This window comes from Ovis canadensis, chromosome 10 (genome assembly GCF_042477335.2).
Source record: "Ovis canadensis isolate MfBH-ARS-UI-01 breed Bighorn chromosome 10, ARS-UI_OviCan_v2, whole genome shotgun sequence".
Lineage (NCBI taxonomy): Eukaryota > Metazoa > Chordata > Mammalia > Artiodactyla > Bovidae > Ovis > Ovis canadensis.
In genome coordinates this window covers 85620171-85635592 of record NC_091254.1, presented here as the reverse complement: position 1 = coordinate 85635592, position 15422 = coordinate 85620171, and the positions used below count along the sequence as shown (strand labels likewise).

General features: G+C 39.8%; 1 protein-coding gene across 1 annotated transcript in view; it reads left to right on the top strand.

Moving 5' to 3' along the window:
* The window catches only part of LOC138446799 (ATP-binding cassette sub-family C member 4-like), a 175207-nt gene extending 162301 nt beyond the window's left edge, over nt 1-12906 (top strand). The window contains 2 exon segments of the mRNA XM_069602131.1: nt 10822-10956; nt 12805-12906. Coding sequence (XP_069458232.1) covers nt 10822-10956; nt 12805-12906 — 237 coding nt within the window.
* Nucleotides 12907-15422: the final 2516 nt, after the last annotated feature.

Below are 15422 nucleotides of genomic sequence, written 5' to 3'. Positions count from 1 at the left end.
TTATTTTTCTTATCTAATTATTTATTATCTAATTTACTTTATTATCTAATTTACAAATACTGTCACCTTGAAATGTGTAATTGGTTAGGGAAACAGCGAGGAAAGACAGAATTTGGAAAGCATGTCCTCTGGTCATTTCTAAGTCTTATCCCTCAGCACCTGATCCATAGATGTGAACATCTGTATCCCTTAAACCAATCAGCTTTGTTGCTGTTATCAAAATATGTTCAACTTTTTTAATGCTTTACTTACTTGTGTGTGTTACTTGCTCAGTCATGTCCAACTCTTTGCAACCCCATGAACTGTAGCCCACCAGGCTCCTCTCTCCATGGGATTGTCCAGGCAAGAATACTGGAGTGGGTTGCCATTCCCTTCTCCAAGGGATCTTCCCAACCCATAGACTGGGCTAACGATTTTAGAAAGCAGCTATCATGTCCTAGGATGGATCCCCAGACCTAAGAACTCAGAAGAGAGGCCCTACAGTTGGTGCTGAAACCTCCAAGGAGAGGTCACTGCCCAGTTGCTGGTCATATGTGCTGAGGAAGCAGGATGGGGCTATTTCTCCATGTACCATCTGAGCCACCAGGGAGGCCTATCTCCTGGTAAATTTCTGTAATCTCAAGTTTTTCTCGATTGGTCAGTGTCTTTGAACAAATCTTTAACGTGGTTTAACAAAGCAATTTACACTCTGGTCCCTCCCCCACCTTTCTAGTTTTTTCCCCACTCTTCTCCCTTCTTCCTTCAGAGCTAAAACCACATTGATGGTCTTCAATTCTCCAAATGAAGTGTTCCCTCCCTCTCACAGTTGTGACTTCTCTTGGCTGAGACTAAGGTGCCTACAGTGGAAATGGTGAAATGGTTGGATTTGGGGGAAATGAGGAAGTGGAGCCAAGCGATGGATTCAACGTGGAATCTGAGGGGGGAGAGAGGAGTTGATGCTGGTCTCTGGGTGTGGAGACTGAGCATCTGGGTGAATGGGGAAGACGGAGGCAGAAGGGAAATGGAAGAGTTTTCTTTGAAGTCTGTCACCTTTGCAATGACTGGACTTGTTTTCCGTGATGACCTTTTCCTTCACTGTGGAGGAACCCTTCCCACTCCTGTGTGCGGAGACCTTCAGTTTAGGGCTGCCTGGTTGAGGTCATCAGTAAAATCACAGGGAGGTCCCACCAGGATATATAAATTCAGCCACTTGTTTATATCTTGGTTCGAGCTGGTTGTGGTTGCTGATTCCTCTGGTAGGAATGGCAGGATCAGACCTTAGGGGACTAAGGGACTTACATCTCCCAGCTTCAGAGTTGGGGATTGTTCTCTGTGCTCCATCCACCCCAGGTGTAAACCTTATGTTTTGTTCTAGAGCTTCTGACTACCAGTTGGTTTTTAATTCAGTGAATCATCACAAATAACAAATAGTGTTCCTTTTCTAACCTTTGAGTTTTGAATCAGTTTTCTTTTTTATTGCTTTCTTTAGAAATACAGGCATACCTTGTTTTATTGCAATTCCCAGATAATGTTTTTTGTTTTGTTTTATTTTTAATAAAAAGTTCATGAAGCAAGTTGAAAAAATCTACAGGTACCGTTTTTCCAATAGCATTTGCTCACTCCATGTCTGCGTCACCTTTTGGTAATTCTCACAATATGTCAAACTTTTACACTATCACTATGTTTGTTATGGTGGTCTGTGATCAGTGATATTTGATATTACTTGTTGAAGTCTCCAATGATGTTTAGTATTTTTTAGCAGTAATTTATTATTATTTTGCTTAATTTATTTTATTTTTTTTAATTGAAGGATAATTGCTTTACAAAATTTTGTTCTTTTCTGTCAAACATCAACAAGAATCACCCATGGGTATGCCCACGAGCAATAAATTATTTTTTAAATTAAGGTCTGTAAATTGTTTTCTCAGGCATAATGCTACTGCACACTTGCTAGGCTACAGTGTTGTCTAAACATAACTTTTGTACAGGCTGGGAAGCCAGAAATTTTGTATAACTGACTTTATTGTGATATTCACTATACTCTGGTGTTCTGGAATTGAACCCCCAATATCTCCAAGGGATCCCTGTACCTCTTTCCTTTCTGGAAAGCAGGTGACTGTCTGTTCTGAAAGCTTTAATGTGGACATTAAACCAGTCAACCTGTTGCAAAGTGTGATGCTCCAGGGGACAGGCAGCCAGCTTCAGGGAGGGGCTGGAGAAATGACAGATACTGATGAAGGGCATAACCGACAGGGTTGTTGCCACCATGAAGTCCTGTGGTTCTAGGTGCTGAAGGTGGTGTTGTTTAGTTGCTAAGTTGTGTCTGACTTTTGTGCCACCCCATGGATGGTAGCCTGCCAGGCTCGTCTGACCATGGGATTCTCCAGGCAAAAATACTGGAGTGGGCTGCCATTTCTTGTAAAAAGTACATTTTGTTGCACTGGTGAACATATTTGCACAAAGGCAGAAGGGTATGGTTTGTGTGTGTGTGTGTGTGTGTGCATTCAATTTATTTTAGATTATATTTTCTGTTCATATAAAGGGTATGGTTTTGTTTTGTTGTTGTTCAGTTGCTTAGTCGTTTCTGACTCCTGATGACCCAATGTACTGCAGCACACTAGGCTTCCCTGTCCTTCACCATCTCTTGGGGTTTGCTTGAACTCATGTCCATTGAGTCAGTGATGTCACCTAACCATCTCATTGTCCCCTGTTCCTCCTTCCCTCAGTCTTTCCCAGCATCAGGGCCGTTTTTAATGAGTTGGCTCTTCACATCAGATGGACAAAGTATTGGAGCTTCAGCTTCAGCATCAGTGCTTCCAATGAATATTCAGGGTTGATTTCCTTTAGAATTGACTGGTTTGATCTCCTTGCAGTCCAAGGGACTTTTAAGTCTTCTCTAATACTGCAGTTCCAAAGCATGAGTTCTTCAGCACTCAGCTTTCTTTATCGTCCAACTCTCACATCCATTCATGACTACTGGAAAACCATACATTTGACTATACAGATCTTCATCAGCAAAGCAATGCTTCTGCTTTTTAATACACTGTCTAGATTTGTCACAGCTTTTTTTTCCAAAGAGTAAGTATCTTTTAATTTTGAGGCTGCAGTCACTCTCTGCAGTGATTTTGGAGCCCAAGAAGATAAAATCTGTCACTGTTGCCACTGTTTCCCGATCTATTTGCCATGAAGTGATGGGACCAGATGCCATAATCTTAGTTTTCTGAATGTTGAGTTTTAAGCCAGCTATTTCACTCTCCACTTTTGCCTTCATCAAGAGGCTCTTTAGTTCCTCTTTGCCTTCTGCCATAAGGGTGGTGTTATCTGAATATCTGAAGTTTTTGATATTTCTCCCAGCAATCTTGACTCCAGCTTGTGCTTCATCCAGCCCAGCATTTCACATGATGTACTTGGCATAGAAGTTAAATAAGGAAGGTGACAATATACAGCCTTGACGTACACCTTTCCCAATTTTGAACCAGTCTGTTATTTCATATCCAGTTCTAACTATTGCTTCTTGTCCTGCATACAGATTTCTCAGGAGGCAGGAAAGGTGGTCTGGTATTTCCATCTCTTGAAGAATTTTCCACAGTTTGTTGTGATCCATATGGTCAATGGCTTTAGCATAGTCAATGAAGCAGAAGGTGATATTTTTCTGGAATCCTCTTGCTTTTTCTATGGTCCAACAGATGTTGGCAATTTGACCTCTGGTTCCTCTGCCTGTTCTAAATCCAGCTTGTACATCTGGAAGTTCACAGCTCACATCTTGTTGAAGCTTAGCTTGAACGATTTTGAGTATCACTTTGCTAGCATGTGAAATGTGTACATTGTGCAGTAGTTTGAACATTCTTTGGCACTGGAATGTAAACCAACCTTTTCCAGTCCTGTGGCTACTGCTGAGTTTTCCAAATTTGCTGGCATATTGAGTGCAGCACTTTTACAACATCATCTTTCAGGATTTGAAATAGCTCAGCTGGAATTCCATCACTTCCACAAGCTTTGTTCATAGTGATGCTTCTTAAGGCCCACTTGACTTTGCATTTCACGATGTCTGGCTCTAGGTGAGAGATCACACCATCATGGTTATCTGGGTCATTAAGATCTTTTTTATATAGTTCTTCTGTGTAATCTTGCCACCTCTTCTTAATATCTTCTGCTTCTGTTAGGTCCATACCATTTTTGCCCTTTATTGTGCCCATCTTTGCATGAAATATTTCCTTGTTATCTCTGATTTTCTTGAAGAGATCTCTAGTCTTTCCCATTCTATTATTTTCCTCTATTTCTTTGTATTGATCACCAAGGAAGGCTTTCTTATCTCTCCTAGCAATTTTTTGGACCTCTGCATTCAGATGGGTATATCTTTCCCTTTCTCCTTTGCCTTTTGCTTATCTTATCTCAGCTGTTTGAATTAGTTTTCTTTACTCTAAGTAAACTGAGCAAAAGACTTGTTGGGAAACAACTGACTCAGTTAATAACTTCATTTTTGTGTTGACTTTTCAAAGGGATTTATTCTGCTTTAGTTCATTAAGTACCAATAATGTTTCAGAATTCTATTTTATAAAGATGTTCTCTCAATTTTAATTTTATTAAACATTATGGAGTCATAGGGAGAGCTAATTTAATCTTCTTTATTGCCCGCAAAACAGTGGAGCAAGACAGATAAATTAGAAATCCGCTTTCTCCTAATACCCACCACTGTCTCTGCCTTAAAAGGTGGGTTCTTCCTGTCGTTTTTAGGATTCACTTGGTGCTTGGGACCTGTTTTCTCTTCAGCCAAGAGCTCAGTTGTCCCCTCGCATCTCTGCACACTCCAGTCTTCATATCACCTGCATTCTTCCTAGAAAAATGAGCAGAGGAGGCAGATGAAAATCTGCACTTGCTGTAACAGTGTTGCTGTCTCTGTTTTACATTTTCACTGTGTAATTATTCTTTGGAAATGAATGATGAAGGACCAAAACCAGGACTAGGAATCTCGAATTCCACCTCTTCTATTTGTAAACAATCTTATGCATATTCTTTGCCTCTTTTCCTCAGCTCAAACCTCTGCAAAGTACTTTTTCCCAGAGAAATCAAATCCAGGAACTAATGCAATATACCCACCTGAAAAACACAAAAACAACTCAAACCTAACTAGAGTTTTACTTCAATTCTGTTTTTTACCTTCATGGAATTTTTCTTTCATAAGCCTACATGGATACAGTTAGAATATTTCAGAAGAGAAATCTCCTTCAAAAACATGCCAAGAGCTTTCATTCAAGTTTTTAGAAGAAAAGTAACTAATATGGAAGTAGAGAGCACAATAGGGCTTCCCTCATAGCTCAGTCAGTAAAGAATCTGCCTGCAATGAAGGAGAACCAGGTTCGATTCCTGGGTTGAGAAGATCCCCTGGAGAAGGAAATGGCAATCCATTCCAGTATTCTTGCCTGGAAAATCCCATGGACAGAGGAGCCTGGCAGGCTACAGTCCATGGGGTCACAAGAGTCAGACACAACTTAAACGACTAAACCACCACCAGAGAGCACACTAAGGGAAAAGAGACACTTTATGGAGGAGGTGCTTACATGGAAAAGCAGCAGATTTGGGAGAGCAATGATGGAGGTGACCATGACCCAGCACTCATCATTCCATGGGCAAGAAGTATGATTTATTATTTCAGGACCTAAGAAAAAATTTAGACTGTCCAATCCCTGAGAAAATCACAAGGACCCTTTTTATGAGAGACCCAACTTCCAAGGCTGGACAACTCTCCCTGTGTCACCTGGCAGCCAAAATCAAGGTCTAATACTCAGATCTTCACCTCCCTATTCTATTTGTCCCTTTAATGTTTGTCACCATGTTGAAAACTATTCCTGGCATCTTTTCCTACTGCTGCTGCTAAGTCGCTTCAGTCGTGTCCGACTCTGCGACCCCATAGACAGCAGCCCATGAGGCTCCCCCATCCCTGGAATTCTCCAGGCAAGAACACTGGAGTGGGTTGCCATTTCCTTATCCAATGCATGAAAGTGAAAAGTGAAAGTGAAGTCGCTCAGTCGTGTCCAACTCTTAGGGACCCCAGGGACTGTGGCCCACCAGGTTCCTCCGTACACAGGATTTTCCAGGCAAGAGTGCTGGAGTAGGGTGCCATTGCCTTCTCCATTTTTTTTTTTTTCTTACTAGGCTTTTTTTCCACCCTCTCCTGCCCCGACTTTTCCTTGCAGCCACTCCATTACAAATTGTATTACCTTGCAGTGGCTCCATTTACTCTTTATGTGTAGGACAGCTCCCTGGAATATCTGTGGCTGCACCGCACTCCTGCTCCTCCCAACTCCCCCTCCTCTCTCTCTCTCTTTTCTTCTTTATCTTTTCCAATATTTGACATAAACGAGTTAGAAGCCTTCATCTGCAACCATGGTTTGACCCTCCCTCATTTTCCCTCTCACTCTCCGTCCTGTCCATCAACCTGAAGCATGTGGTCCTCCAGGTCCACATCCCTCATCCTGTCATCCCTGTATCCCCTGCCTTAGCTATTCCCCATGACAGCTGGGCTCATCCTCCCCTTGATCTCACCCTGTAGTCTTGACAAACCACACCATTGGACATTCACCCAGTCACGCCCTGAATTTAGTTTCATTTGTATTGAACTTTCAACCTACTCTGTGCCTGTTGCTTATCATGTTCAGTGCCAGGGCCCTGAGATGCAACAGCAAACAAGGAAAGCTACATAACCCTGCCCTTAAGGAGCTGCCAGGCTCATCTCCAGTCCACTTGGCCCATGACAGTCCATGTGTCTGGAAAGACCACTGTCCACCCACCCCTGTTTCTGCATGTTCATGCCTGTCCTTTCTTCAAGGTCTAGTTCATTGCCCTCTCTCCTCCTTGAAGCTCATCCTCAGAACCTCCGACCAGAAGTCCTCTCTTCTGTTACTAAACCCTTGTTGTTGCTTTTTTTCCTGCATGATAGACATTTGAAATTTTCTTCTTTCTCTCTCTTCTCAGTACAAGCTCCCCAGGGTCAGGATCTGTGGCTTATATGTGATTTCATCTTCCACAGCATCTAGCAAAGTGCCATCAGCGCACTTAAATGTGCAATAAATGTTTGCAGAATCAATTCAGAAATTAATGAAAATTTACTTAAGTGTTCCTCAAATGTGTTTTGGCTATGTGTTACTCCTGTTTGTAAGCGTGAAATATAGTTGATTTACAACATTCTGTTATTTTCAGATGTATAGCAAACTGATTCTCCTAAATATGTATATTTTTTTCATCATATTTTGACTGATAGACAATTACAGGATATTAGATATAGTTACCTGTGTTATACATTAAACCTATTTGCTTATTGTTTCGTTTATGGTAGTTTGTTTCTATTGATCCCATAGTCTTAATTTATTTGCCCTCTCCTTTCCTCTTTGGTAACTGAGTTTGTTTTCTGTATCTGTGAGTCTGTTTCTGTTTTATACGTTGGTTTGTTGTATCATGATTAGGTTCCACATACAAATGATATCATATTTGTCTTTCTCTTTCTGATTTACTTCACTAATTTGATTCTCTAGGTTCACCCATGTTGGTGCGAATGACAATATTTCATCATTTATTATGGTCTGAGTAATATGCCACTGTGCATAAGTGTGTGTGTGTGTGTGTGCGCGCATGTTCGTGTGTGTATCAGATTTTCTTAAACCAATCATCTGTTGATGGGCACTTAGGTTGTTTCCATATTTTGGCTATTTTAAGTATTGATGCTATGAACGCTGTTGTATGTATCTTTTTGAATTAGGGTTTTTGTCTTTTCTAGATACATGCCCAGTACTGACATTGTTAGATCATATGGTAGCTGTATTTTCAGTTGTTTTTTTTTTTTTTTTCAGAAATTTCCACACTGTTTTTTTCCCATTGTGGCTGCACCAAGTTAATATTCCCACCAACAGTGTAGGAGGTGCATCCTTTCCTCCACACCCTCTCCAGCATTTGTTCTGTGTAGACTCTAATGATGGCCATTCTGACCCATATGAGTGATACAAAATTATGATTTTGAGTAACATTTCTCTGATAAATAGTGATGTGGAGCACCTTTTCCTGTGCTTGTTGGTCTTCTGTATGTGTTCTTTGGAGAAGTGTCTATTTAGGTCTTCTGTCCATTTTTGGTTGGTTTTTTGATATTGAGTTATGTGAGTTGTTTGTGTATTTTACATATTAAACCCCTGTCGGTTGCATCCTTTGATTTTATCCCATTCATTTGGGGTTGTCTTTTCATTTTGTTGGTGTTGTTGTTCTTTGCTGTTCAAAAGCTTTTGAGTTTGATTAGGTCCTATTTGTTTACTTTTGCTTTTTTTCTTTTGCTTTGGGAGACTGATCGAAGAAAACATTGTTGTGATTCATGTCAAAGAGTGTTAATAAATATATGTTAGAAAAAATTTTAAAAAAAAGAATGTTCTGTGTTTTCCTCTAGTTTTATAATATCCAGTCTTATATTAGGTCTTTAAACCATTTTGAGTTTATTTTGTATATGGATTATTTTGTATGGTTCTATATATACAAAAAAAATAGTGTGTTCTAATTTCATTTATTTCGATGTAGGTGTCCTGCTTTCCCAGTACTATTTGCCAATGAGACTGTCTTCTCCACTGTATACTCTTGAGTACTCTTTCATAGATTAATTGACCATAGGCGTTTGGAGACCTGTGTTTTAAAATTGTACTTTTTCTTCCTTGACATCAGAATGAGTAGTTATGTTCTGTCATGTTATACTTAAGTAAAATTGTACATTCAGAGCATCTCAATTGGCCAAGTTACAGAAGATATAAATTATTATGTGGATGTGACAGATTCTATAATTCTTGGGCTCTTTTGAGAAAGCTGCCCTTAGCAAACATCCACAGGAGTGAACAAAAGGTCAACAGGAAAATGGACTTTATGAGACTTAATAAATATTTCTAATTAAATACAAAGAATGGAATTAACTGTAATACCTCTTTAAAATTAAAAATTACTGTAATGTGGAAAAACAACCTGTGTCTTGTTTAGAGTTTCAGCATACTCTCTTAAGATACATTTACTCTAAATGAAGAACGAAGTACTACTTAACATCAGAACAGTTATTTATTTATTTATTTATTATTATTTTTTAATTTTTATTTTTACTTTACTTTGCTTTACAATGCTGTATTGGTTTTGCCATACGTTGACATGAACCAGAACAGTTTTTATAGTTATATCATTTGAGCAAATTGTTTCAAACACTCCCTCCCCTCCCCACCAAAAATCATTAACCAAAGTCACTAATAAGTAGAAAGGGAGAATTGAGCCCCTTCCTCTTTTGATTTCCAGTTAGCAGACCTATTGCACTTAGTCGCTCAGTCGTGTCTGTGTCTGACTCTTTGTGATCCCATGGCCTGTAGCTGGCCCGGCTCCTCTGTCCATGGGATTCTCCAGGCAAGGGTACTGAAGTGGAGTGCCGTGCCCTCTTCCAGGGGATCTTCCCAACCCAGGGATCAAACCCAGGTCTCCTACATTTCAGGTGGATTCTTTACTGTCTGAGCCACCAGGGAAGCCCAAGAATACTGGAGTGGGTTGCCTGTCCCTTCTCCATGGGAACTTCCCCAACCAGGAATTGAACCAGGGTCTCCTGCATTGCAGGTGGATTCTCACCATCTGAGCTACCTGGGAAACCCAGCAGACCTCTTAATGAACAATAAAAGGGGACTTAGCAGCAGCAGCAAGGAAGGCATTTAGAAAGAAAGAAAAAGGAGCAGTGAAAGACAATTTGTGAAAACATGTTCAGGTCCTAGGCAGTTCAGATTGAGCTGCCTCCATGTGTTGTGTGGTCCATGATCACTAGAATTATGAGCTCAATTTCTTAATTGCTTCTTTGATCTTATCCAAGGAGAAAATTGGATTTCTAGAGTGTGTGTGTGTGTGTGTGTGTGTGTGTGTGTGTGTAGAGCAATTCTACTAAAGCTGCTATGTAGCAGCTCCATTTGCCAGCCTTTCACTCTCAGAATAATAAACTACAACCACAGCAAACTTCAAGAAACATGTTAACCTCTCAGATAAAGGATTCTGCCCCTCTTAGCAGCTGACAGTAAACCAGAACCCTAAAGAAATTCCAGAAGCATCTCCTTCTTTCCCAAATACTGCTCAGATTCTGTCAAACCAACTTGATAGTTTGCTGTCAGGCCCCTGCCATCTGGTTTGTCTGATATCAACCTGCTTTTTAGATAAATTGACTTTCATTTTCTTGAGTCAAGGTATTTGCCAACTCTGTATATCTGTATAAATATCCCTGAAAGCTCAGAGTCTCAGAGCTAAAAACACTAACTAATGATAACAACCCCAAGTGCCCTGGGCAAAATATAAGATGTTACATACTGCTGAGTGTCAGTAATCATACTGTAAAACTTCCATTTTCTTCCTTTCCTATAACCTTATAATAATAAAAGATTAGGTTAGACCTTTGTCTGCCTAGTAAAACAGGGGAATCAAACCATTTAAACACCAGCCAGACCTACCACCCAAATAGATTCTCCCTATTCTCTCTGTCCTGCCTGTTTCTGAAATATTGTCCAAGTTATAATATCACTGTGAAATATTTGGTGCTCATGATAAAGAACCCACGTGCCATTGCAAGAGACTCATAAGAAACATGGGTTCAATCCCTGGGTTGGAAAGATCCCTTGGAGATGGAAATGGCAATTTACTCTTTATTCTAGCCTGGAGAATCCCATTGACAGAGGAGCTTGACGGGCTGCAGTCCATAGGGTTACAAGGAGTTGGACACAACTGAAGTGACTTAACACACACACACACATACACAATATATTACTGTGAAACACTGGTGCTAATTGGTTTCTTTCTGCTGATTAACAGGTTTTGGATTCAGGGAGACTGGAAGAATATACCCGACCATATGATTTGCTGCAAAATACAGATAACCTGTTTTACAAGATGGTGCAGAAACTGGGCAAGGCAGAGGCCTCTGCCCTCACTGAAAGGGCAAAACAGGTGAGCCTGCTGCAGGGTGTTGTAGTCTGTCTCCTGGTTCACTCTTCAGAATCTCCACCAGGGGTCTCGGTGCCCTTTTCAATCATAAACCTCCAGAGACTAAGCTTCATGACTGGGTCTTAACAACATGTGGTAGGTTGAAAGCAGGTCTGCTGAGAATCTGTAGCTGTGGTAGGGGTGGGGTTTAGGATGAGTGTGCTCTTCTGTGCACACACACCTGTGCCTAAGAGACAGATTTTGGATAGGACTCACCACACACTAGGACCCTAGGTTCAGATTCCCTTAGAGCACAGAACACTTTCATTTTGCAGACCCTTTGTGTTTCATTCTGATTGGTCCTCAGCACATTTGTGATGCAAGTGCTGTCCAGAAACATCCGTGAAATTTGAGAGTTTAAGGGAAAAAATTCTGGAATATCTTGAGACTAGGAAAAGGTATAAGCTGCTTCTGTTTCTAACCTGTAAAGAAAACTCCTACATGTTACTGTCACTTAATCCCTAATTCTTTGTTGTTTAGAATTTTATTCAATTATCCTGTCCTCGCCCATGCTCCCTCTAACCTCTAGAAGAAGGTATATTGTCATCAGGATAAACCAGGAATTCACAATACCTTAGCACTGTACTCTGAATGGTGCTTGAAGATGAGGTGGGTGAAAGCACTAAGCGCTGTACTCGGTGTGAGGAAGGCCCTCGATGAGTGACCTTCAGTCACGTGGTGCCTTTCTAACAAATGATAGGTGATAGTATCTTGCACAGATGTGACAACTGAGGTCTAGTTTAAGGGACTTAGCCATTGTCATGCAGCCACCTGTAATTCATTCTGGAACAAAGTGGGATTGACACTGATGGGAAGATAGGCGGAGGGAGGGAAGGTGTGGTGTTCTTGCTGCCTGAGATGCATGGTTTGGGGTGGGATGAGGCTTCAGGCTGTATGTGGTGAGGCTTCTGCCATGAAAACTTATGTCTGGGCATTAAATTATGGATGCATTTTACTTTCTTCATACTTTGCTGTATTTCCCAGATTTTTACTTGTAAGTAGAATAAAATTGTGTGATATTTAAAATATCTGTTAAAGAAAACATGCCCCAGTATCTAACAGTATTTCTGTATGAAAAATGTATCTAAATATGGCCTAAATTCCCTCTGTCATTGTTTCATCTCAATCCTCCTTAGAAATGAGGAAATGCACAGCGGTACCTTCCACTGTTCATAGGGTAGGAGATAGCTTTTTGTAAGTACTATATTGTATGCAAATGTTGAGAAGCTGAACATGGAGCTCTGTATTTTTTGTACCTAAAATTCACAGACTGCTTTCCTCTACTACAGTGTCTCTTAGTCAGAATTTCCCTCCTGAGACCTGATAATCATTTGTGATTTCCCATATAACCTAGTCACAAAGCAGCAAGGACTCTTAAAACCCTTTTGTTCTTTAGAACTTGGGCATTACACATTTTGATGTGTCCCCACCTGTGTGTCAAAGTGTTCATTTAAAAACTATATTATCCTTATGTATGATCAAGTCGTTGAATAATGAGACATTGATCTCTAGGTTTTGAGTTAGTAAAATGATTTTACTTATCAATTTACTCTAGTCTTAGAAACATATTTGTGAATCAGAATGATGAGAACTCAAGTGTATCTACAGGTGGTTTGGCAATATGTCCAGCCCCAGTGAAGGTTTTAATGGGGCTTCTTCCTCCATAGAATAAATACACCATTGGTTTTTCCTATTGTGCCTCCAGTAGTGATATGATTTGCTTCACATGAAGCAGTAGACCTAAGAATGTGTTGCCTAAGGAGAAGGACTTTAAAACTCATAAACGTGTGGTTTCTGTCTCCCCCTCCTCAGGTGCACTCTGAAAGCGAATAACCAGATATCACTCACAGTGACCATGTGATTATGAATATTATGAATGGCCAGTGGACAACCCTCAGCCTTCACAACTTTTGAGTCAACTCTGTGATTCTACCATGAGTTCATGTCTATTCCCAAGGCATTGTTCCAATCAGTTTCTGCACTGCATAAATTATGTTCTTTTTTTACACCAGCAACAGATATTGACATATTATAAGATATTAACCTATAATTTTTCCCCAACTTCACTCAGTGATTTCAAACTCTTGCAAAAGGATTTATGTGTTTATTTATGTGTTATACTATTTTCTTTTTTATCCAAATCAGAGGTGGAGGCCACCAATAAAAGGTGTCTCCCAGGTTTTGTGTCTTGAGAGACTCTGGAGCCAAACTTATTTTCTAAGATTTGAGACAAAGTTCTCACAATTTTTTTTTACTGTTCGCAGAATTACATCTTCCTTTCTAATTATATTACAGATTCCTGAAGATCGTGTGAAGGTGCCGTTTTGTGTCGCCACTTCCTTTATGTCACGTTTTGTGTCACCTAGGATCCATTTTCCACTCAAAGGCCTCTGGTTAAAATACTCCAGAGAAAAGCAATAGGAAAAACATACAGTACATGTAGTTTAAGTGACATTATAGAAAAGAGAGATGTCACCCTCCAAAAAACATATGGTTAAAATACAGAAGGGCAATACTGTACATTCATCTCCTGTGTCCCCTGCACTGCTGGCAGATTCTTTACCGCTGAGCCACTGGGGAAGCCTTCTAAAAGAGAAGGAAGAGAAAATATGCCTTCTCAAAGTGGGAGCCCCTCTAGGCGATTTGCTGATGAAAGACAGACATGTTCTAGACTCTTCTAGATAGAGGATTTTATTTTTTTACATTAAAAACACTCGTGGTAAAATATATATAACATAAAATTTGCCATATAACCATTTTTAATCACACAATTTGGCATTAATCACACTCACAGTGTTGTGCAGCCATCATTGTCTGCATAACTTTTGGTAATTATGTGCTTCCTACTCAGTGTGTTATTTCTCCAGGGTCATTTTGTTAAGTTTCACTTTTCTAGAAGTAGATCTATTTCCTGTGAGTTTTGAACTTGACTGGCTTAAATTTATTCACAATATCTTACATGTTTAATCTCTGCAGCATCTCTGTGCTCTTTTGGCCTTTTAGATTTCTTTGAGGCTTCTCATTTTTTATGAATAATCTTGTATAACTTTTTCCTATTTTCAAAGAATCAAATTATTGCTTGATTGATACTCTGCTTTTCTTTCTAGTTCATCATATCATTCTTTCTTTCAACTTTTCCTTTATTTTGAGATTTTTTTTCTCTGAATTCTTAAGTTGGAAACAGATTAATAATAAAATTATTTTTCTAACATAAGTATATAAAGCTGACAATTTTTCTGTGATCCACTTTAGCTACAACCTACAAGTTTTGATACTTACCACCAACCACTAACCAAAGTATTATGTATTTTCTAATTCCCAATTTAATTCATTAACTATATCTCTTACCCATGAGTTATTCATAAGTATAGTATTCTCTAAATTTCAAATGCTAATGGCTTTTTTCTATTAGACTGAACACATGGAACTGCTAACATTCAGCCTTTTATATAAAATGGCACTTTCATGTATTTAAACATAATAGTTTTATTAATATATAACTTAATTTCATTTTGGTCAGAAAACATTAGGTTGTGGATTTTAAACCAAAGGTAATGAATGATATTCACACAAAAAGTCCTTGTTTCCACCATTTTGTGTTTTTAAAATGTTTTAAGTACATGTGTAACTAGTAATTTTCAAATAAAAGTCCTCCGTGAGTACTGGAGTGTTTTCTGATACATGTTGCAGGCTGGTTCTCTGGAATGCAGACTCAGATTGAGTTTAGTGCTGGGATGTTTATCAGAGCTGCCCTTGTAATCAACAGTGTGAAATCAGGAGGGAGAAATGGGATAGGGCAGAAGGAAAGATCAAGCTGGATCACTGGCTGGATGACTTTAGCTGATCCTATTGGGCATCTGGAGTGAAGATGGCCCTTCAGGGTTGTCCTGACACATCCAATGGCCAGGTCTTTATACCTCCACCTGGAAGGATCATTGCATGCAGCCTGGTGGTTTAAGGTTGCCCACTGGCAGCACCCCCAGCAGCTGGGAAACGGGTCCTTGAAGGCAGGTCTGAACAGCACGTCTCCATGTCCCCCCACATCCTGTGTCACAGGTCTAAGTTAGGTGATGAAGATGTCCTGTGGGGGAAACTCTTGATGACTGATGTGTAAGTCAAAATGATGAGTTAGTGATTCTCCGCAATATGCTCTGGTTTAAAAAATAGAGGAGAAGGTCCATGAAGGGGAGAAATCTCATTTTCTAGGGTCATCCCAGTTGTCACCTCTTCTAGGAAGTCACCTTTAGATCAGTCATCATCCTAGGTAACTCGTATTTCTGTAGGACCCTGAGCACCTCTCATTTGTTAAACTGAACCGTACTTGGTTAGTGTCCTATTGTCATCCAGTATCGTGATTTTAAAATAAGGGGCCCTATTCTTTCCATTTTACACAGGTTATGTAAATTATGTAGCCTGCCCTGACTATGAGT